Here is a 24,309-nt window from a genome sequence, read left to right as displayed (position 1 = left end):
CAAACTGTGCAAAACAATTTAAATGTACAACGCATTAAATATCTGACTATACATGAGAATGAAGTTTTTGCAGGGAATATTTTGCAACTGACTTGGCCGGATGGCTAGTTGGTGGGTGCAGAGTGATACCAGCAGCATCAAAGCCCACATCAGGACTCTCCTTCTCAACCTTTCCCTCACCTAAGGCATAATGACCTTCAGGTTAAACTACCACAATTTGTCTCCATTTAATGACAGTCCACTGGATCTGTGGCAACTTTATCTTTATTCATCTTATTATTTAAATCACTCCCACTGACAATATTCCCTGTCAAATTTTATTGTTGTTTAGTATGCTGTAACTATAAATTGTTTTTGCTCAGTTTTATAGTATTTAATCCAGATTGAGACAAGGATAGTTGTTTCTGTGTTGCTGTGAGGATCATTGCTCATCAGCAAATTCTAACTCCTCACAAAGAGTGTCCTTTCCTTGAGAGTTAGGTAAGAGTTTGAAAATGTGCCAGGAGATGAACTAATAAACCAGTTCAGTTCTCTTATGTGTTTATGGCTTGTCCTATGTGTCCTCATAGCTGATGCTAGGTGCCAACTCGCAGGCACCTCCTCCTACTGCCCCCTTGACCATGACCTCACCTCCCAAACCAACATCTCCCAGATTATACACAACCTCATCACCTCAGAGGATCTCCCACCCACAGCTTCAAACCTCATAGTTCGGGAACCCCACCCCACCCAGTTCTACCTCCTACTCAAGATTCACAAACCTGACTGTCCCAGCTGACCTGTCATCTTAGCCTGCTCCTGTCCCACCAAATTCATCTCCACATACCTTGGTACTGTCCCATAACTCCTGGTCCAGGAACTTCCTACCTACATACGGGACACCACTCACACCCTCTACCTCCTCCAAAACTTTTGTTTCCCTGGCCCCCAGTGTCTCATCTTCACCATGGACATCCAGTCCCTATACACCTCCATCCACCATGACAAGAGCCTCCAAGTCCTCTGTTTCTTCCTCGTCCTACATCCCCACCAGTACCCTTCCACTGACACTCTCATTCGTTTGGCTGAACTGGTCCTCACCCTCAATAATTTCTCCTTTGAATCCTCCCACTTCCTCCAGACTAAAGGGGTAGCCATGGGCACCAGCATGGGCCCCAGCTATGCCTGTCTCTTCGTCAGATATGTGGAACAGTACATCTTCCAGAGCTACACTGCACAATTCCCCACCTTTCCCTCTGCTACATTGATGACTGTATCGCCGCTACCTCGTGCTCCCATGAGGAGGTCGAACAGTTCATCCTCTTCACCAACACATTCCACCCCAACCTTAAGTTCACCTGGACCATCTCGGGCACCTCCCTCCCCTTCCTGGACCTCTCCATCTCCATCAACCGTGACCAACTCAAAATGGACATCTTCTATAAATGCACCGACTCCCACAGCTACCTGGACTACATATCCTCCCACCCTGTCTCCTGTAAAAACACCATCCCTCATTCCCAATTCCTCCGCCTCTGCTGCATCTGCTCCCAGGAAGACCAGTTCCACCGCACAACACATCAGATGCCTCCTTCTTCAAAACCGCAATTTGTCCTCCATGTGGTCAATGATGCCCTCCAGCACATCTCATCCACTTCCCACACCTCCACCTTCAAACCCCATCCATTCAACCGCAACAAGGACAGAACCCCCTGGTCGTCACCTTCCACCTCAAACTTTGGATATGTCGTATCATCTTCCGCCATTTCCGCCACCTACAAACAGACCCCACCACCTGAGATATATTTCCCTCCACACCCCTATCTGCATTCCTTAAAGACCATTACCTCTGCGACTCTCTTGCCAGGTCCATACTCCCCCCACCAATGCCAACCCCCCTCCCGGCACTTTCCCCTGCCACCACAAGATTTGCAAAGCCTGCACCCACACCTCCCCCCTCACTTCTGTCCAAGGCCCCACAGGAGCCTTCCACAATCATCAGAGCTTTACCTGAACTTCCACACATATCATTTACTCTATCTGTTGCTCCCGATGCAGTCTCTTCTACATTGGGGAGACAGGATGCCTACTTGCAGAATGCTTCGGAGAATATCTCCGACTCACATGCATGAAGCAACCCCACCACCCTGTGGCCAAGCACTTTAACTCCCCCTCCCACTCTGCCAAGGACTTGCAGGTGCTGGGCCTCCTTAATCACGAAACCCTAACCACCTGATACCTGGAGGAAGAACGCCTCATCTTCCACCTTAGGATTCTCCAACCACATGGGATTAATATGGATTTCATCAGTTTGCTCATTTCCTCTCCCCCCCCACCTTATCCCAGATCCAACCTTCCAAATTGGCACCCCACTCATGACCTGTCCTACCTGTCCATCTTCCTTCCCACCTATCCTCTCCACCCTCCTCTCTGACCTATTACCATTACCCCCTCCTTCATCTACCTATCGCACTCTCAGCTTGTTCCCCTAAGCCCCACCTCCCCTCCCATTTATCTCTCTACCCCCTTAGCTCAGAAGCCTCATTCCTGATGAAGGGCTTATGCCTGAAACGTTGATTCTCCTGCTCCTCAGATGCTGCCTGACTGGTTGTACCTTTCCAGCACGACACTCTTGACTATGTGTCCACAGCGTATCATAGCATCGTATCAGACCTGATTTTAGATTACAAATATCAAATAAATGAATTTTTACAGAAAAATTGAACATGAAAGTAACAGTCTTTATCTATATGTAGATGACATGCAGTTATCTCTTCATGTAAACAAAACAATAAAAAGATGAGCTTCCATCAAAAATATTGAAATAAATAATGTTCAGTTTTTATTTTACTAAAACTTCCTGTCGCATGGAAACAGACCCTTCAGCCAAACCAGTCCAAACTGACCATAACGCCAAACTGAATTAGTCCCACCTAACTGCGCTTGGCCCATATAACTCCAAACCTTTCTTATTCATGTACTTATCCATACGTCTTTTAAATGTTGTAACTGTACCCACATCCACCACCTCCTCTGTCAGTTCATTCCACACATGAACCACTCTCTGTGTAAAAAGAAAAGCTGCCCCTCATATCCTTTTTAAAGTCTTTCTCCTGTCATCTTAAAAATATGCTATCTGGTCTTGAAATCCCCCACCATAAGGGAAAGACAGCTGCCAGTCACCTTATCTGTACCCCTCATGATTTAAAAAAACCTCTATAATAATGGGAACCTAATAATTCTGAACCCTTTCTTGAAATTTCAAGTTGATTATATGCTTTCATGAATTTCAAATCAATTGATTTCTTAAAGCCATAGAATTTTAAATTACAGGAAAATGTATTTTGATGCACCATGTTTCTGCTAACCCTTTGCTCGAACATTTCAAAGTTAACCACATGTCCTATTTTCTCCCAGTTGTCTTGATTCTTCTTGTCGTTCAATACTTACCTGCTCTTTTCCTTTTATAGATTCAGTGGTCTCTACTTCAATCACTCTACCTCAAAGCACTGTATACCTGTGAAAGATAAGCACTGCATAGTTCAAGACTAAGGGGTGAACTTTTAAGATGGGAGGAGATAGATTTATAAAAGACACGAGGAGCAACTCTTTTACATAGAGTCATAGAGATGTACAGCATGGAAACAGACCCTTCGGTCCAACCTGTCCACGCTGACCAGATATCCCAACCCAATCTAGTCCCACCTGCCAGCACCCGGCCCATATCCCTCCAAACCCTTCCTATTCATATACCCATCCAAATGTCTCTTAAATTTTGCAATTGTACCAGCCTCCACCACTTCCTCTGGCAGCTCATTCCATACACGTACCACCCTCTGTGTGAAAAAGTTGCCCCTTAGGTCTCTTTTATATCTTTCCCCTCTCACCCTAAACCTATGCCCTCTAGTTCTGGACTCCCTGACCCCAGGGAAAAGACTTTGTCTATTTATCCTATCCATGCCCCTTATAATTTTGTAAACCTTTATAAGGTCACCCCTCAGCCTCCGACGCTCCAAGGAAAACAGCCCCAGCTTGTTCAGACTCTCCATGTAGCTCAGATCCTCCAACCCTGGTAACTTCCTTGTAAATCTTTTCTGAACCCTTTCCAGTTTCACAACATCTTTCCGATAGGAAGGAGACCAGAATTGCACGCAATATTCCAACAGTGGCCTAACCAATGTCCTGTACAGCCGCAACATGACCTCCCAACTCCTGTACTCAATACTCTGACCAATAAAAGAAAGCATACCAAACGCCTTCTTCACTATCCTATCTACCTGCGACTCCACTTTCAAGGCGCTATGAACCTGCATTCCAAGGTCTCTTTGTTCAGCAACACTCCCTAGGACCTTATCATTAAGTGTATAAGTCCTGCTAATATTTGCTTTCCCAAAATGCAGCACCTTGCATTTATCTGAATTAAACTCCATCTGCCACTTCTCAGCCCATTGGCCCATTTGGTCCAGATCCTGTTGTAATCTGAGGTAACCCTCTTCACTGTCCACTACACCTCCAATTTTGGTGTCATCTGCAAACTTACTAACTGTACCTCTTATGCTTGCATCCAAATCATTTATGTAAATGACAAAAAGTAGAGGGACCAGTGGCACTCCACTGGTCACAGGCTTTCAGTCTGAAAAACAACCCTCCACCACCACCCTCTGTCTTCTACCTTTGAGCCAGTTCTGTATCCAAATGGCTAGTTCTCCCTGTATTCCATGAGATCTAACCTTGCTAATCAATCTCCCATGGGGAACCTTGTCGAACACCTTACTAAAGTCCATATAGATCACACCTACTGCTCTGCCCTCATCAATCTTCTTTGTTACTTCTTCAAAAAACTCAATCAAGTTTGTGAGACATGATTTCTCACGCACAAAGCCATGTTGACTATCCCTAATCAGTCCTTGCCTTTCCAAATACATGTACATTCCTGTCCCTCAGAATTCCCTCCAACAACTTGCCCACCACCAAGGTCAGGCTCACCGGTCTATAGTTCCCTGGCTTGTCTTTACCGGCCTTTTTAAACAGTGGCACCACGTTTGCCAACCTCCAGTCTTCCGGCACCTCACCTGTGACTATTGAAGATGCAAATATCTCAGCAAGAGGCCAAGCAATCACTTCTCTAGCTTCCCACAGAGTTCTCAGGTACAGTTGATCAGGTCCTGGGGATTTATCAACCTTTAACCCTTTCAAGACATTCAGTACTTCCTCCTCTGTAATCTGGACATTTTGCAAGATGTCACCATCTATTTCCCTACAGTCTATATCTTCCATATCCTTTTCCACAGTAAATACTGATGTGTGTGATAGTTTAACAGATCTCAAACTAATCTATTATTTTCTAAATAGGGAAAGGTTTTGGAAACCTGAAGCATAAGCGGACTTCAGAGTCATTGCTCAGGATTCACCTAAGGTCAACGTGCAGATTCAGTTGGCAGTTAGGAAGGTAAACATACTGTTGGCATTCATTGCATTAGGGATAAAATCGAGAGCAGGAATGTACTGCTGAGGCTGTATAAGGCTCTGGTCAGACCGCATTTGGAATATTATGTGCAGTTTGCTTGGACCCGTATCAAAGGAGGAAAGTGCTGGCCTTGGTTGAGGGATGGGAAAAGGAAGGGGAAGCAGAGGAGGTTCAAAATAATGATCCTGGGCATGAAGGAGCAGCGGAGGGTTCTTGGTCTGTATTTGATGGAGTTTACTGGTCTTCTCTTAAAAATGCGTGTTATAATTAAGATTTAAGTACATCTATTGGTGCTTTGGGGTTATGATCCATACTCACATCATGAGGACTAAGACAAGTGTTTGTTCACTGATCTTGGTTGAGTGACTGCTATCGACCAAGGACATTTGGAAGAAATGCCATTCTCTTCTTCAAAGTAACATCGTGAGCTCATTTTACAATAAGTGTAGCTCTCCGCCAATACAGCGGGGGAATATCAACCTAGATTTGGTGCCAAACAGGGGTTTGAACATTCAATCTCTCGACTCAGCTGCCAACTGAGTGATGGGCTAATACCTTATTTGGAGCCAGCAGGGAACCTGGGGAAAAGTGTCAGGCAACCTTGCCTCAGTGGGTGAGGAGAACCAGGGCAATCTCTTACAACAGCAGCTAATTTCATGGCCAGATGATGGCTCTGCCCCAGGATTTGCTCACTAAATGAGAGGGCTAATGGTTCAGCAGCTATGGCCATTGCTGAGACAGACAGCAAGCCTGAGGCCTACAGAAGACAGTTGAAGAAAGACTTTCAAGTAATCATAGCCAAAGTGTTGGAAATACTTCAGGGGGATAAAAAGAACATTGGATTGCAGCGCTGCCTCCCATCCTGCAGCCCCATCTTGGTTTCAAGAAGACCTGGTTACTGGGAGACTGCTTCCATTTAGCTAGTGGTGCCCTCAGATGGTGGGAGTGTGACCCACTGTTGGCAAGATGCCAATGGCAACATAAAATGGCCCCCCATTGGGCCTTTAAATATTGGCAGCAGTCCTTCTCAGCCTGGCCACTTATGTTCCTCCTGACAGTAAAACACCCCAATCCAACGATGTGACACCATTCCCTGTGATTTTATCCCCACCTCCTGCATCACACCTCCCCTCCCCTGGGCCTGTAAAATGGAAACCATGGAATGACAACCACATCAGAGGATTCCGCTGGGTGGTGGCGGTTAGCAGCACTTAGTTCTCTAACAGGTTTTGATAGCATGGGGAATTAATTCAATTGGCATTCTGTCCCGACAAAGGTGGGGTTAGAACTGCTGTAAATTACCTTCCAGAGACGGGACAAAAGCCCAATTATGGGGGGATGCTGAGTGCATTCTCACCAACACCCAAAAGCCACAACACAACAAGCATGTACTTTAGGAATAAAGAATAGCTTCAAAAAACACAGGTCTGTATTTAATTCCTTTACAGCCACAGCAGACAGTCTGTAAATGATTATGTTGTAACTTTGCTCCTCTATTTGTTTCAGGCGCACAGGGCTCTTAATGCCACTGCAGGATCCCTCTGGCAAAAACATCAGATTAGCTCTGGGTAGGCAGTGCGAATGCTAATCTGTCGGGATCCTGTGTAATTTAAGGTGTTTCTCCTTGATAGGAGGCCATTTCTCAGAAAATCATCAGGCTGTGGGACAGAATTTTGGAGGTTTTCCTAATGAGAGACGCAAAGCATGTCTCCCAACAGTTTGCAACAAGGCCAATTTAGGGCAGAGAATAAACACTACCACAGCAATTCACATATCTAATCATACAAAAACAACACTTCAAAACAAGTAGGCAGAGAATCAATTTAAACAAAAACCCACAGAGACCAAGGATATGCAGTTTTCTTCCAGATTCGTATTTACTTCGGTTAAGGATGGAATATTGTTTCTGTCTGTCAAAGGAACACTGTAATTAATGGCAAAGCTTAGCTATATTTTTAATGTAACTTACCTAGTTCTTTTAATAAATCAGTGTTTTAAATGAAGGTACAAAATTATGAGGGGCATGGATAGGGTAAATAGGCAAAGTCTTTTCCCTGGGGTGGGGGAGTCCAGTACTAGAGGGCATAGGTTTAGGGTGAGAGAGGAAAGATATAAAAGAGACCTACGGGACAACTTTTTCACACAGAGGGTGGTACGTGTATGGAATGAGCTGCCAGAGGAAGTGGTGGAGGCTGGTACAATTGCAACATTTAAGAGGTATCTGCATGGGTATACGAATAGGAAGGGTTTGAAGGGATATGGGTCGGTTGCTGGCAGGTGGGACTAGATTGGGTTGGGATATCTGGTTGGCATGGACAGGTTGGACCGAAGGGTATGTTTCCATGCTGTACATCTCTATGACTCTATGACTGTATGACAAGTACTGGTACCTGCTGGAGATTCACAGCATTACGTTATTGGGGTAGATTGATTCATAATCTATTAAAGTCACTAATTGTTTCTTTACAAATAGAAAATGCTGAAATATGTGACTTGCAAACAAAGAGAAAAAAATCAACAGAGAAACTCAGCAGGTCTGGCAGCATTTGTAGAGAGAGAAACAGAGTTAATGTTTCAAGTCCAGTAAGACTTTTCTTCAAAACAGTTTAATGTTTTGTGATCAATCACTTTTCAATGCCGTATCTGCCATAACCTAAAGAAACTCAGATTCCTTTTACCTTTAAGTGTCATCAGCAGCATTACCCTATATTTCCTCTTCACTCATGCCAATACACTTCCAGCTCACTACCACCTTCTCCAGGACAATTACAGCTGGCCAATACTGTCCTGGCCTAGCCAGTGATATCCATATTGCATGACTGAATAATTAATGACTTTTTTCTGGAAGCACACTAGGCGCTGGATCACTCACTTAGAAAGAAGATTAAACACTGGAGCAAACAATGGCACTGGTGATTAACTACTTCCTTAATTTGTCATTTCATTTTACATACTATATCCTGATGAAACTCAGAACTCAATGTTGGGGGAATGCAACTGCACAATAAGTAACAACCACTTTGTCTTCCTTTTCCATCATTGCGCACTAAAGATAGTAACCTTTGGAGAGACGTATATCTCTGCTAGACTGTGTTTCTAAGAATGATGAATGTTTCTGAGCATAATTTGGGGAGCAATTTATGATGACCTACTGGTCCAGATTATTCTTGAATGGCCCAGTTGACAGCAGAGACCATAGGTGGAGGAGTAACAGTAGCAGCATAAATAGACTAGGAGCACAGAGCTAGGAGGTAGTTGGATGAGGAATATACCAGCACACATTTGGCAAGAAGAAAATAATTGAGTTGACATCGTAGGATGGCAAATAGACAATTGACCAGAAAGTATAGGTTACTAGTTTCAGTGATAATGTTCCCTCTAGGCTGCATAAGTGTACAATCACACAGCAATTGAGAATGTGTCATGCAGGGAACAAAACCAGCTGTATACAAGCAATAATCTTTTCAGGTGTTATATGTCAGATCCCACATTAATCTTTTAATTTAAGATTGCAGTCTCTTAAATAGAGGCCACAATAGGGCACTTCAGTCCAATTTAATTGACATCATATGCAAGGTTGTATCTGTAAGATGCTTCTCCTATCCTGGAGAACTAGAAATGTCAATAGTGAAACGAGCTTAAGCTCTGAATTTTGGTGGTTGAACAGTGGCTATTCTCACAGTAGTTCTGTTGTAAGGCTGAGAACTATGTAGAGAAAGAAGGGAGTTGAAGTAATAATTAACAAAATAATTAAAATTATGAAGGTTCATGACATGCGAAAGTAACCCTGAACTAACACCATACAGGTTAAACTGAGGGACAAAAGAGGATACTGGGAGTCAATGGGAGGTAGAAGAACAACAAGCAAACAGGTGAAAAGCAAAAGGGCAGTAACACATGAATTCAACAGTCTAATATTAATGTGGACATTTAAAAATGTAAAAGGTATATAACAAAATTCTTAAAAACATTCAGAAAAATATGTTTGCCAATAAATGACAAACCAAACAAGAGAAAATCCAATTCTGGGCTAGAGTTTCAGGGAATGAAGCAGAGCAATTAAGGTGGGTATCAGTGGGTGACAATCTTAAATCAGCTAATTTAGCATAGTTATGGAAGGGTACAAAGAGAGATCAAGAGTAGAAGTTTTAAACTAGAGAAAAGCTAATTTTATTAAGCTGAGATCTGATTCGGCAAAGTGAACTGGAAACAGCTACTTGAAGGTAAATCTGCATGCAAGAAGTGGAGGCCATTCAAGGACAAGGTACAGATGGGAGGAAATACTTATAGATGGGGGGGGGGGGGTATATATGGTCACGTTGTGACAACGTTACTGGACTTGAAATCCAAAGGCCCCAGATACAGAGGAACATCGATTATCCGAACGACACAGGTGAGGAGTATATTTTTCAAGTAATCGAATGTTCAAATAATCAAATGCGGATAGCACAGTTTACTTAAGCATCGGGACATTGCGATCTTATTTGGATAATCCAAATTTCAGATAATCAATGTTCGGATAATCGAGGTTCCTTTGTAAAGTCCTGTATTCAAATCCTACCATGACAGTTGGTGGAATTTAAATTCAATTAGTAAATCTGGAACTGAAAGTGAGTCATGCAACTACCATCAACTGTTGAAAAACCCATTTGATTCTCTAATATCCACCTTTACCTGGATTAGGTTGCTTGTGATTCCAGACCCACAGCAATGTTGATTCCTAATTGCAATTGGGGATGAACAACAAATGCTGGCCATGTCAGTGACACCTACATCCCATGAAGCAAATGAATAAAAGAAATATATTCCCAGGGGCTCACATATCTAGATCCCCTTCTGCTCATTCCATTTCTTGCCTGGATCGCAAAGAGTATGGGATCAAACAGTGGAAGGAAGCATCTCTCAGATGCCAATATAGCTCAGTGCTTCAAATGTTTAGTAGAGATAGAAACTTGCAGGCATGCAATTAAAAGGGAAATTAAGAAAGCCAGAAAAAAGTGCAAAACAATATTGACCAGCAAAACCAAAGAGAACCCAAAAATATTTTATGATAACTCAGGAAGATATGTAGCCAATTAGAGATCAAAAATACAACATGTGTGTGAATTTGGAAGTAATAAATACTTCAAATCTCCATTACAAAAGATAAGGAGAAGACAGACATTGTAATTGAGGAAGCTGTTTGTGATAAATTAGAAACATAGAAACTCAGAGCAGGAGTAGGCCATTCAGCCTTTGGAGCCTGCTCTGCCATTCCATATCATCATGGCTGATCCTTTATGTCAATGCCATAATCCTGCTTTCTCCCAATACTCCTTCATGTCTTTAAAATCTAAAACTTTATCTCTTTCTTGAATATTTTCAATTACTTACCCTCTATAATCAACTTTTTGAGTGAAAACTTGTTTCTTCATCGGAGTCCTGAACAGTTTACTCTGTATTCTGAGACTATGACCCTTGTTTCTCGTCTCCCCAACCAAAGGAAACATCCTCATTGCATCTAATCTGTCCAGTTTTTTTGCACTTTATACATTTCCATTGGACACATTTCATTCTTCTAAACTCTAGTGAATACAGGCCCTATCAAACCAATCTCTTCTCATAGAACAATCCTACCATTCCCAATATCAGCTTAATGAACCTCTATTGCATTCCTTCTGCGCCAAACATATCCTTTCTGAGGCAGGGCAGTACTCTAGGTGTAGCCTCACCAAAGTGTGCATAACAACTTCTGAACTCCAATCCTCTTGCAGTGAGGACCAATATGCCAAATACTTCCTAATTGCTTGCTGCCTGTTAACTTTCATTGACTGATATACAGGAATACCCAAATCCCTTTTCCAACCACATTCCCCAAGACATCACCATTTAAATAATACTCTTCCTTGCTGTTTTTCTTACTAACATGTATAACTGCACAATTAGTCACATCATACTGTCCCATGTACTTGTCCATTTACTCCACTTGCCTGGAACACCTTGAAGCCTCCTCATATCCTCCTCACAACTCACAATCCCAACCAGCTTTATGTCATCAGCAAATTTGGAAATGTTGTCTTCAATTCCCTCATCCAGGTCATTTATATGTATATATTATATAGTGAATAGCTGAGGCCAAGCTCTGACCGGTAAGTACCCAACTTGTCACTGCCCGTCACTCAGAAAAAAGACCATTCATTTCCATTTTACGTTTCCTGTTTGTCAACCAATTCTTGATCCTTGCCAATATATTATCATCATCCAATGAGCTTTATCTTTGTCTACTAACTATAATCAGATCTTCTTATCAAAAGCCTTCTGAAATTCAAATACACCACTACCATTGGTTAATGTTATCTATTGTATTAGTTGCATCTTCAAAAAACAATTTTTAAGCATTATTTGCCTCTCATGAACCCATGCTGGATTTTTCCAATTCTGTTAATGCTTTGCAAATGATCTGTTATCATGTTTTAGCATTCTTCCCAGGACTCTCGTTAGGATTATTGCATTCTTTATTCCCGTATGGAATAAAATTAAAAGAGGGATGGTGACCAATCATAACTTACAGCAGAAATCAATGATAGTCTTAGATCCCAAGAGGAGACATACACAATTACCAGAAAAAGAAGCAAACTAAGGATTGGGAGCACATTAGGATTCACCAAAAGAGGACAAAACATTTGATCATGAGAGGGGAAATAGAATAGGAGAGTAAAGTTACAGGGAACTTAGAAACCAACCATAAAAACTTCTACAAATATGTGGAGGGAAAAAGATTAGTAAAGACAAATGTAGGCCTCACAGTCAGAAGCTGGGAAATTATAATGGGGAGCAAATACATTGCAAAAAGAATTGAGTATATATTTTGGTTCTGTCTTCACAAAGAGGACACAGATAACTTCCCCAAAATGTTAGGGAACCAAGGATCTGGTAAGAGGAAGAAATTGAAGGAAATCAGTTTCAGGAAGAAAATAGAGTCAGAAAGGTTAATGAGATTAAAGGCTGCCAAATCACCACAGCGTGATAATCTACATCTTGGAGTCACCCTGGAAATACTGCATGCATTGGTGGTCATCTTCCAAAATTCCATAGACCTTGGAGTAGTTCCCACAGACTGGAATATAACCCCAGTATTTAGATTAGATTAGATTACTTACAGTGTGGAAACAGGCCCTTCGGCCCAACAAGTCCACACCGCCCCGCCAAAGCGCAACCCATCCATACCCCTACATGTACCGCTTACCTAACACTACGGGCAATTTAGCATGGCCAATTCACCTGACCTGCACATCTTTGGACTGTGGGAGGAAACCGGAGCACCCGGAGGAAACCCACGCAGACACGGGGAGAATGTGCAAACTCCACACAGTCAGTCGCCTGAGGCGGGAATTGAACCCGGGTCACTGGCGCTGTGAGGCAGCAGTGCTAACCATTGTGCCACCATGCTGCCCTTAGAAAAGGTTGAAAAGAAAAACATTGGATAAATATACAGAAGGAGAAAGTATTACATTATGTAGCTTTAGAAAGTAAATGTATCTTGGGATTGTAAGAGGAACAAGGCCCAAGGCTTTGCTTGTGTGAGAATAGCAGCATCCAGGGAACAGGAGAATCGACGTTTCGGGCATAAGCCCTTCTTCAGGAATGGCTAATATTGTAAAAACACATTAAAAATGAATGAAGGAATAACCAAGTAATTATAGATTCTTTAGCGTAACCTTGCTCATGGCCAACTAGCTAGAAAAAGCTCTAAGAGATATGTTTTAAGTCCAATGGCAATTGCAGGTTGCATATAAAGGCATTACAGCAGAGGTGTAGCACATGACTACAGCAAACCAGTCAACACACTAACTACAATTACATTTCTCCAAACAGACTGTATAAATTATCAGCAAGGACAGTCAGTATGGATTTATTGAGGAAGGTGGTGCCTTACAAACTTTTTTATGGTTAGTGGGGAGGTAAGAAGCAGAATCAATGAGGTTAGCACATTTTGGGCAGAATTTAACAGGTAGTGTAGAATCCATCCTTGCTTTTACTTGTTGTTCCTCAATCATTTGGAGTGTTAATGGGTTGGACGTGAGAATTTTCCCCTCACTCAGAGAGCTGCCAGTTGTGAAAAACCACCAGAATGACCTGGAACTTTGACTACTTCAGGAAATACGAGCAGTGCCCAAAGACTGAGTCCTGGACCCAGAAATCTGCCTAGCTTCTTTCCAGGCTCCTGGACTCCTCTTACTTTCTCATCTTGGCCTGGAGCTTTTCTTGCAGTGGAGTTGTCCCAGAATGGAAATGCAGTAAGATTTCATGGCAAGACTGTTCCTGATATTATCCTGGGTCCCCTGTAATGTGAAGAAAAAGGTAACAGCCAGAGCTGGGATCCCCGCCTTAGCTCTGTCCCCTAGTGCAGTTACTGAAGTAAGAAGCAGATATAGGTTCCACATTTTCTATGCACTGCCCTAGACTAAGTTTCTATTAATCTAGGATATCAGGAAGTTCCATAGATATGCTCACTCTAGTTCATCCTTCATATTAACAAGAACATCATGCATGGCCTAAAACCAAAAGAGAAAATGCTGGAAAATCTCAGCAGGTCTGGCAGACCTACTGAGATATTCCAGCATTTTCTCTTTTGGTTTCAGATTCCAGCATCCGCAGTAATTTGCTTTTAATCACGCACGACCTGTCATTTCTAAGGCAAACGAGGTCTCAGAACAGGAGTGCTTCAAAAACAGGAACAGACACCATGGACTAGGATGCATTTAATACAATGATATCAATTGTATGAGATTAACAGCAGGAAAAACAACAATCAGCATGGGTTTACATATGAAACATTTTGTCGATTTACCTCCATTACTCTTATAAAGTGACAACACAAGTATAGTGTGTTAAATTCTATGAAGTATCTTGACCTTAAAAGTCTTTTGATAAATTTCTATAGATAAAATTATACTATAAATAAGCTGTAGGGGTTGATGTAAACCATGTGAATGAATAAGAAACTGGCGTAAGGATGAAAAACTGATTTTAACTCTTTTTTTTTCCCCTTTGCACACTAATCAATTCCACGAGTGATGAAACCTATCAGCACATAAAGTGTAGAGGTAAAAACAATGCTGGAAACCAGATTCTGGATTAGTGGTGCTGGAAGAGCAGCAGTTCAGGCAGCATACGAGGAACAGTAAAATCGACGTTTCGGGCAAAAGCCCTTCATCAGGAATAAAGGCAGAGAGCCTGAAGGGTGGAGAAATAAACTAGAGGAGTTGCTCTTGCCAAATAAGGAGGAACAGGACAGTTCTGAACATGTTAAGGTACTATCTCCAAGTGTATTTCTTGCTTTTGGATTCTTAACCTTGAAAGGATGCATCTAGAACTGATGTTATAGAGAAATTTCAGATCCTTATTATGTTGAAAATGTTAACCTCAAATATTAGCTTGAAATAAATCTTGTGAGTAGAGCCAAAGGTACAAGTTGAAACTAGTGGAAGACAGTTTTAAACTGGTGAGTAAATTCAATACTGATTTTAATTACTTTTGAAAATTACCTTCTTTACATGATTTGACATGAAATTAACATTTACACCATCATTTCCTGGTTTAGCCTCTGTGTATCTCGGTGAAGACTCTTCAATCTGATTTCATAAGCAGGCAGCTGATTGCTTACCCTGTTCACACAAGTTTCAAATTCTGGGAGGATGCTGCAGTGTAATGGCTTCCTAATCACAGCAATTTGGAAATAAAATCTCTTCGAAAATCTATGTCAGACTAATGTTGTACTGGTATCTTTACTCACCTTTACCATAAACCTGCAGCCCATTGGTTCTGATTTATTAAGACTGGCTAGCCATAAAATATGATTTATTTAGTTGTGATAAAGAGCTGCACTCAAAATGTTTCTCATTTTAAATTGATTTGCTGTTTATTTCTACCATTTTTCATTTCCATCCTAAATTGGACAGCACAGAGCTGTACACACACAGTTCTCTTGAAAGAGTTTGCACCACAGACCATCATTTGATTGTCTGGGCAATAATGAGGTTAATGAAAAGTTAAAGGGGTGTGTAGACAGTCCAGGAATGTGGGAGGAGTGTGTACGTGGGTGGTCATTAAAGATCCCTATCATAATTTTGTCAGTGGTTGCACCCATGTCAGTGATCATCTCCTGGCATTCATCCTTCAGCTGCGTGTGCCCAAAGTCAGTCTGGTAGTTATTTCAGTCTTCCTGCTGGAATAGCAGTATGATGTTCTTTTTTCACACATCTTTTCTGAGGCATTTCGTTATTCCCACATCAACTATGATTGCAAGTTACTGATTATTCCTTTCTTGTTATTTTAAGGGAACAAGTGTGAACAGGGTTCAGTTTTTACCACCTGCTAGCAATAGCAGTCGGGCAGTATTGATGGCAGTGACACTGTGATTTAACAAGTGTCCCTGGCTAATGAGTAAAGGGTGGGGATTGAATCCTAATGTAGCAGTTGGTGAAATTTTGTTAAAAAGCTGGTGTAATGTGAGACTACCTGCTCATCTGAGAACAGCAGACTGCAGCCTTCCTCATTGGGTTTTGTGATATCCCTGTCTCTCTTAGGAATGGCCACAGCCCATTTAAGCCAGTTCTGCTGCCTGTTCTTTGTCTGGGGTTAGGATGAGCAGGGAACTGATAGAAACAAAAACAGAAATTGCTGTAAAATCTCAGCATGTCTGGCAACATCTGCGAAGAGAAACCAGAATCGACGTTTTGGGTTCAGTGACCCTTTTTCAGAACAGTTTTTATTTCTTTTGTTTCAGGTTTCCAGCTTCCGCAGTTATAGAGTCATAGAGATGTACAGCACGGAAACAGACCCTTCTGTCCAACCCGTCCATGCCGACCAGATATCCCAACCCAATCTAGTCCCACCTGCCAGCACCTGGCCCATATCCCTCCAAACCCTTCCTATTCATATACCCATTCAGATGCCTCTTAAATGTTGCAATTGTACCAGCCTCCACTACCTCCTCTGGCAGCTCATTCCATACGCGTACCACCCTCTGAGTGAAAACGTTGCCTCTTAGGTCTCCCTTATATCTTTGCCCTCTCATCCTAAACCTATGCTGTCTAGTTCTGGACTCCCCGACCCCAGGGAAAAGACTTTGCCTATTTACCCTATCCATGCCCCTCATGATTTTATAAACCTCTATAAGGTCACCCCTCAGCCTCTGGCACTCCAGAGAAAACAGTCCTAGCCTATAGTTCTGCCCGTATAGTTCTTTCCATTTATTATCTAGGGAACTGTTAGAATATTGGCAGCATGAGGTCAACACATTTTTCAGCTCTGATCTCCAGCATCTGCAGTCCTCACTTTCTCCTAGCATGAAGTCAGCCCTTCAAGTGCATATCATCCATGTGATGCTAAGATTTGCATGTAGTTGTTCTTTCTGACATGCCTATGCAGTGGCACAGTTAGACTGAGTAGTGTCTCAATGAGTCACATTGCAATGAGATGAAGGGCTTTTGCCCGAAAAGTCGATTTTGCTGCTCCTCAGATGCTGCCTGAACTGCTGTGCTCTTCCAGCACCACTAATCCAAAATCTGGTTTCCAGCATCTGTAGTCATTGTTTTTACCCAATGAGATGATGGTACCACTCGCCACTGTGGAGCACCACTCACTTATCCTCTTTTTACACTGGATCCTGGGTTCTTTTCTGAGAGACACGAGAGCTGACCTGCTGTCTAACCTCACTCGAGACTGCTTGGGAGGACTTCTGCTGCCAGTCCTGGAGAAAAGGACCTCCCTTCTTTCATGCATGTTCTGGTCAAGAGCAAGACATTGCTTAACTTTGGGGCCAGTTATTGTCTGGTCTGAGATGCCTCTGCAAGAGTGGTTGGGACTGACACCAGCTCCAGCAAAGCTACAGGCCTGCAGTAAGTGAAAGCCTTTCTCTGTGACCTTTGATTATGGAGTCCAAACCTTTGACCCTGGAATGCCCCAGCAAGGGCAAAAAAGCCCTAAGCGTCAATGACAACATGTGCATACATAATAAAAACGTGTCCTGTATCCAAATGCAAGCAATAGCCTTTAACATGCCCAACACAACACTTGAATTCTAAGTAGAAGATACTGTTTATAGGATGGTATAGAAAGAAAAAAGCAAGGCCCATTTAATTTAACATGTCCCCTGTTGATTGTCACATGACAATAATAATGGATAATTGACTTATCGTAACAATTTATCTTTGCAAATAATCCATTGAGACCCGGAGATGATATAAAGAAAACTTCAACAATGGTCAGCTTTGGGAATCACATTGGCTCCCAATGCTTGCAACACCAGACCAACAGTTACCACATGTTGTGTCTCCAATTACTCAAACTGTATTCCAAACTAATCTTCTGATTTGTAATTGTCTAGAGCCAGGATGGAAAGCACCCGCACCTGTAATTATGGAGATCAGAATCTGAAAATATAAGTAGGACCCCCAGTTACTATTTTAAGTTGGAACTGGATACAGCCTGCACCATTATGCGTAATGGGACGGAAGGGGCCAGCCAGAAATAAAGAGCCATTTTTTTGTGTGAGCTGGGCTAATAACGTCCAGAATCACCACCTTGCACAGTTGTAACATTCTCCCCCTTCCCAACAGTATACTTTGTGATGGCTATTCTTTTCTCCATCTGACCAGTTTTACCAGGAGGCCTGCAACACAGCTTCTATATGTGGATTAGGTCAGACGCCAATTTACAAACACGGTTCTGCTGATGGTACAAGAGCCTGACCAGTGCATTCTGACGTTCAGCTATCCAAAAGGTAAATCTGTCCCTGTAATGCTTCATCTCATTGAAAGGGTCACTGAGCTCAATACTTGCTTCTGCTGTTCACTCCTCTAAAGCATTATTGCTCCTTCCTACTTTAGAAGTGTATGTTTAAAGATCGAGTTTATGATTTGTTACCCCCAACATATGCTGGACGCAGCTAACAGAAACTAAAAATAGGGAAAGCAGTGGGATCATCCTCAATCTCTATCCAATTCTGATTATATGGATATTTGTCAATCGGCACATGAAGCTATGTTATTCTTATCTGATGTTTCTTGTTATGTTTGACAAGCCCAACGTGGCTGTTGAATGATAGTGATATCCAGGAATGTGGGGTCCTTTCAACATGATTCCTTAGCCAAAGGAAGATTGCTCCTGGGGTGTCTAAGGTTTGCAGTGCAGAGGTCTAATTTGGGGAAATGTACAATTAAGTAACAATATTCAAATTCACTGGCTAATGTTTGCATAATTTTAATTCATTGAAAAAATGATCAAGCTGAAGGATGAAGGGTTATCTTCAAGGTATAGTCAATATTTAAATAAATTAAAGAGGAGAATGTAAGTTAGGAAAGAGTGATATTTAATTTAGCTTTTAGCAGGACAATAAGACTGAAAGAAGTAAGGTTTACAGTCCTGTGAAAATATGCCACATTAAGTGACAGTGCATAAAGTGTTAATTTCAAAGCAGCGAGAATCCTGAGTCAATGGGTCAACATTGCGAATGGTCTAGGGGGAACTAATGAGAATGTAGCCATATGCACAAATAAGCAACGAAAAGAAACATTATTACAATGTAAAGAGAAGGTAGGTTCTCTCAGTTACCATCGGGTTACCTTATTAATGGCAGTGTTTTTCTTGCATCTTTTTCAGGCTTAAGGTTCAAAAGACCCCCCAAAAATATAGGAACGTTATTCAAGTTTGAGGGAGGAAAGGTACAATGTTGGAAATCAAATGTTTTGCAGCAACTGTGAGGGAGACATAGGTACTTAACTTGTGTTCTCAGGTTATGAGGATAATGTCTGCAAGTTAAAATTTACCAAGTATTAAATTTCTCTGGGCCTCAAACTGCTGGGTCCAAGGCACTTTCCTGTCTGATTGACTCTTGTCCTGAATTGAAATTATTATCAAGGAAACAAAGAATTCCCACATGATTGCTCACGATGTGTACGTGCAATGGAGCATCCCCAGGATTAGCCTTTATGTCTCTGGTCCTTCTGAAGAATAAGGGCAGGAGAGAAATGTCTCATTTAAATGGCACTGGATCCTGGACAAACATACACTAACTTCATTGATATATTCATGACAGAGAAACTGAAGTCAAGAAAATTTCTGGCAACAAAACCCTTCCTGTTGACCCGCCCACCTTGGGCATCCTCTTGGAGATGTTTGAAACACCCAAAGTTATTATCTGTCCACGTCTCATTGACTGACTAATCGATTTAAGGCAGGTTTGTAGTTGTATGCCAGAACTTTTGCATCCATCCGAGTTACAGAGCTCAATTTCTGACAGAAGTTCTGTGATTGAATACAGAATGTTTTAACTCCTGAAATATTATGTTAGTCAGAAGTAGCTCAAATTCTGTGGAGCAACATCCAATCTCATGTGGGCGTCTTCTTAATTTGACTGTTCAGGATTTTTAATTTGAAATTTGAATACAGTTAGCATATGCCCAAATCGACGACTTTGAAATTCAGTCAGTTATTTCAGCAAAAGCAACAACCAATCTGTAGAAAAGGAAGATTCCACCAAATTGATAAGATGAATAGCCATTAATCTTTGAGAGTAATAGTGTTTAAGTGACAATTTATACCCAAGGACCTGTGGAGTGGCGATCACCCTACTTCTCTTTACTTCATTCCAAGGAATCCACAAGGACAAACCTTGGTTTAATGTTTCACCAATATGATGATGCATCAAACAATGTCGCACTCCCTTCGTACTTGGGCTGTAATAGCAACTTGCATGAAAGGGAGTATCCTAATGCAGAACCTGAACAACCTTCTGACTCCGTCAAATATGCGAACAACTAATTAAGCAAATATTTCTTTGCCATTGTTAAGGCTTTTCTCTGTGCTTTGGGATGCTTTTCTATATTTCATTCATCATGTAAATGCAAGTTATTGTTGTTATGTTCTTATGCCTAATTATTGTGCACATTAAATCTATGACACTCGGTTTTGCTCTTCTGAACTGATTGCTAATAGTCAAATTATTTTGTTTCATTCAATTGAGTAGTTACATGTCCAAAGATCATGACTTTATTTTGAAGAGAACAGGTTACTGGTCATGTTTTACTTTTTAGGGCCCAGCTTGTATGAGCTGGAAATTAGAAGAGACTTCGTTGAAACATACAAGAACCTGAGAGGTCTTGACAAGGTACATGAGAAAGGATGTTTCTTTTTGTGGGAGAATCCTGTGGGACGTTTATACATACATAGGAAAAAGAAGTAAAAATCTCCTTATATACATCCATAGATTTTCTGCCACATTTCCATTATAATTACAATGGTGGAAAGGCTGTCCTGTCTGAGGAAATTCCCTCCGTTGTTAATACTGTCAACCATCTTGTTTGTGTGTTAGAATGTGGGAACTCAGGTTGTCAAATTGAAACACAGTTTAAAGAATTGTAATGTCAAACTCAGTGTAATGAAGATGAATGTTCCATTTCTTACCTCGCCCTCCCTATGCTTTCCCCATATCCTTACATTCCATGTTTGTTATTAGAGCAATATCAGACAGCAAACTGTTTTCTTCCAAGCTGAGACTGCTATATTAGTTGACCAGACAACTCTTGCTTGATGGTTATGTGCAACAAACAGGTAATTTTCACTTTTTTGTGAAATAAATATTAGGTGACTTCAAAGGAATTAGAAATCTGCAGTTAAGTATACCATGCAACTAATCCATTCCAGTGTGGATTATTTTACCCTAACACCACAAATTAAAACAGCACCTTTTCAATCCCCAAAATGTTTGGCAAAATTTTCTCGAAGAACCTTATGACAATATTAATAAAGGCTAAGACTCAAAACATTTAGTGTAGTGTCATAGAGTTATACAGCACAGAAACAGACCCTTCAGTCCAACTCGTCCATGCTGACCAGATATCCGAATCTGACCTCGTCCCATTTGCCAGCATTTGGCCCATATTCCTCTAATCCTTTCTATTTATATACACCTCCAGGTGACTTTGAATGTAATTGTTCCATCCTCCACCGGTTCCTCTGATAGCTCATTCTATACATACATCAACCTCTGCATGAAAAAGTTGCCCCTTAAGCCCTCTCCCACCTTAAATCTATGACCTCTAGTTTTGGACTCCTCCACCTTCGGAAAAAGACCTTGGCTATTCACCTTAACCATGCCCTTCATAATTTTAAAAGCATCTATAAGGTCACCCCTCAGCTCCAGGGAAAAAAGCCCCAGCCTATTCAGCTTTGCCCTACAACTCAAATCCTCAATTCCTGGCAACATCCTTATAAATCTTTTCTGAACCGTCTCAAATTTAACAACATCCTTGCTATATAAGAGCGACCAGAATTGTACACAGCATTCTAAAAGTGGCCTTACCAACATCCTGTACAGCAGCAGCAACTCCTTTATTCAATGATCTGACCAATGAAGACAAGCGTGCCAAATACCTTCTTCACTACCCTGTCTACCTGTGACTCCACTTTGATTGAAATAAGCACCAACACCCCCTAGGTCTCTTTGTTCGGCAACACATCCCAGAGTCCTACCATTAACTAGTTCCTGCCCTGGTTTGCCTCACCAAAACTCAAAACCTCATTTTTCTAAATCAAACTCTGTCACTCATCAACCTATTGGCCCATTTGATCAAGGTTTCATGGTATTCAAAGGTGATTCAGGAGCCATGTATTGTTATATCACATCAATCTGATGATCAAAGTTTATTCATCTCATTTATAAAGAGTGGTGCCCCTTGGGTTGGCATTTAGAGTATTTCCCACAATGACAAACGCCTAAGAATTTTTAAAAGAATCTTCACATTCAGATGGCCCCGCTTTTGGTACAGAGCATACGCAAACTTGGCAAATATAGTTAACTGCTCAAATATGAAACAGCATTACATATCTACACCACTGCTGCAAGATCTCTGAGCCAGTGTTATCCTATACTCTTGTGTAAAATTCTATAGTCATCCATGGTTTTAACTGACACCTTCTACAGAATTGCCCTAACGTTTTCTTTACATGAATGAACCTCAAGTATTAATTTTGGAACTTTTAAGTAACTCGGTAATTGATGACATTTTCAGAATTTTTTAAGAGTCAATTTTACTTCAGAGTTCCGGCACATTGTGCATTGCATCTTATATCCTTTACAAGTATACACATGCTGCATTATTGAAGTACTTTTGTAACAATAAACTTTTTAAGTTTTGATTAAAGAGCCATTTGAACATTCCCTCATTTTAAATGACTGGCAATCGCTGTAGAGAAGGGAAATGTAAATCATCATTTTACCTGAGAAGGAATTCATGCTGTTGTTATCACAAATCTTGGATCACAGATCTCTTATTCTGTAGTACTAAGCTCCAGGTTCTCTGTATCTGCTATACTGAGCATTTTATAGACCAATGCTGTTTATACCACAGATCTTGGGTGTGGTTAAGCTAATTTTCATTTAGCAGGAAAAAACGTATAATAAACAAGATACGAGGAAGCATTAGAGAAGATTGTCAGCAGAATGTTTTTGAGTAACTAATGCTTTGGTTTCATTTCTGATGCTCCAATAAACCTATAAAAATATGTCATGAAAAGGTTGGATGGTAATTATGAAGAAAATTAGATAGGGCAAGTAATAACTGCAAACAAATAAATCTATAATATTTTTGAATACAAATTCTAAAAGTCTGTTGAGATTGTCAAAGGAATTAACTGCACCCAAAATTTGCTGATTGAAATCCAGTCTGTCTAATATCATTTTACAAAATGCCACAAGCAATGTTATTGAATAATTTGAATGTATTTCTTTTGTGTTGAAATGATAAGAAACAGAATAAAAAGATGTGATTGGTTAATTTGTAAATGGAAGTTAAGCCATAGCTTTACATCTGAATACTTTGTTTAACACTGTACATTAGAAAAAGTGGAACTTTGTGATACATTAGTTAATGCATACAACAGGAGTATAAGTCACTGTCTTCCAAATTTCCATCATTTGCAAAGAAAAAAAACCTATTCAAGTCTTCCTGCTATTATTGCACTGACATTTACACTGGCATTAAGAACATAACAAGATCACCATCTCTATAAGTGCAGCTATCCTGATACACTTAGTACAATTCCCTAGATCCCGTATTCTGGAATTCCCTCCCCAAGCTTCTCTGCTTTCTCCTGCCCGTTTCTCCTGCAAGATTCAACTTAAAAACTCACGACTTTGTTAAAGTATTAATCACCCCTCCTAGTAATTTTTTTCTCTCACTTGGCTTGATATTGAAAATTGCTGTAGTTTTATGGGGAGTTTAAGGGCATTTAAGTAGATTTAAGGAGAAGCTAGGTAAGTATAAAAGGAGAATGAAACGCTAGAGTATGTTGATGGGGTAGGATGAAGAAGGGTGGAAGGAGGTTCTTCTGTGGAATAAACACTTGATGACCTTTTGGGCCATATAGTCTGTTTCTATGCTGTAAGTATTATGTCATTATGAAATGAGCAAACATAAGGCAGCTTCTGTCATTGGGATATTCCTGATAAATTAACAATAGGCTGGGACTGATGCAGTGAAAAATGTCTTCTTGTCCAGCTGTAAATTCTAGCATGACGTAAGTATAGACAAGATCACGTTGGTTATCAGAAGCAGGTCATGACTGATTAATTGTGAAACCAACCTGAAGATGTTGAGACTAGCTATCCCATTTAAAATCCACAAACTGACTACACTTCCAGATTTAACCTGGGGTCCTTATGAAGTGTACAAAAAAGAACTGGGGATTTCACTTGCTAAGATTTCATGAGACTGCAGGCAAGAGTTTAAATAAAGTATTATATTTGTTCAAATGTACAATAGTATTATTTAACCATAGCTTATGTAATGCATCATGATAATTTATAAAGTTAAAAATCA

General features: G+C 41.0%; 1 protein-coding gene across 2 annotated transcripts in view; it reads right to left on the bottom strand.

Moving 5' to 3' along the window:
• Positions 1–22,799, bottom strand: part of LOC148150093 (uncharacterized) — a 42,060-nt gene extending 19,261 nt beyond the window's left edge. The window contains exon 1 of one of the 2 annotated variants that reach the window (XM_087985814.1): positions 22,709–22,799. In XM_087985814.1, coding sequence (XP_087841940.1) covers positions 22,709–22,724 — 16 coding nt within the window. In that variant the 5' untranslated portion in view covers positions 22,725–22,799. Of the gene's footprint in view, positions 1–13,664; positions 13,705–22,708 lie in introns of those variants that run through there. The other variant, XM_087985815.1, reaches the window with a different exon arrangement.
• Positions 22,800–24,309: the final 1,510 nt, after the last annotated feature.

The sequence above is a fragment of the Chiloscyllium plagiosum genome, unplaced genomic scaffold, assembly GCF_037043375.1.
Source record: "Chiloscyllium plagiosum isolate Xiang-an unplaced genomic scaffold, Cpla_swu_hap1 HiC_scaffold_4, whole genome shotgun sequence".
NCBI lineage: Eukaryota > Metazoa > Chordata > Chondrichthyes > Orectolobiformes > Hemiscylliidae > Chiloscyllium > Chiloscyllium plagiosum.
Note: the sequence above shows the minus strand (reverse complement) of the source record. Positions and strands in the feature narration are given on the sequence as shown.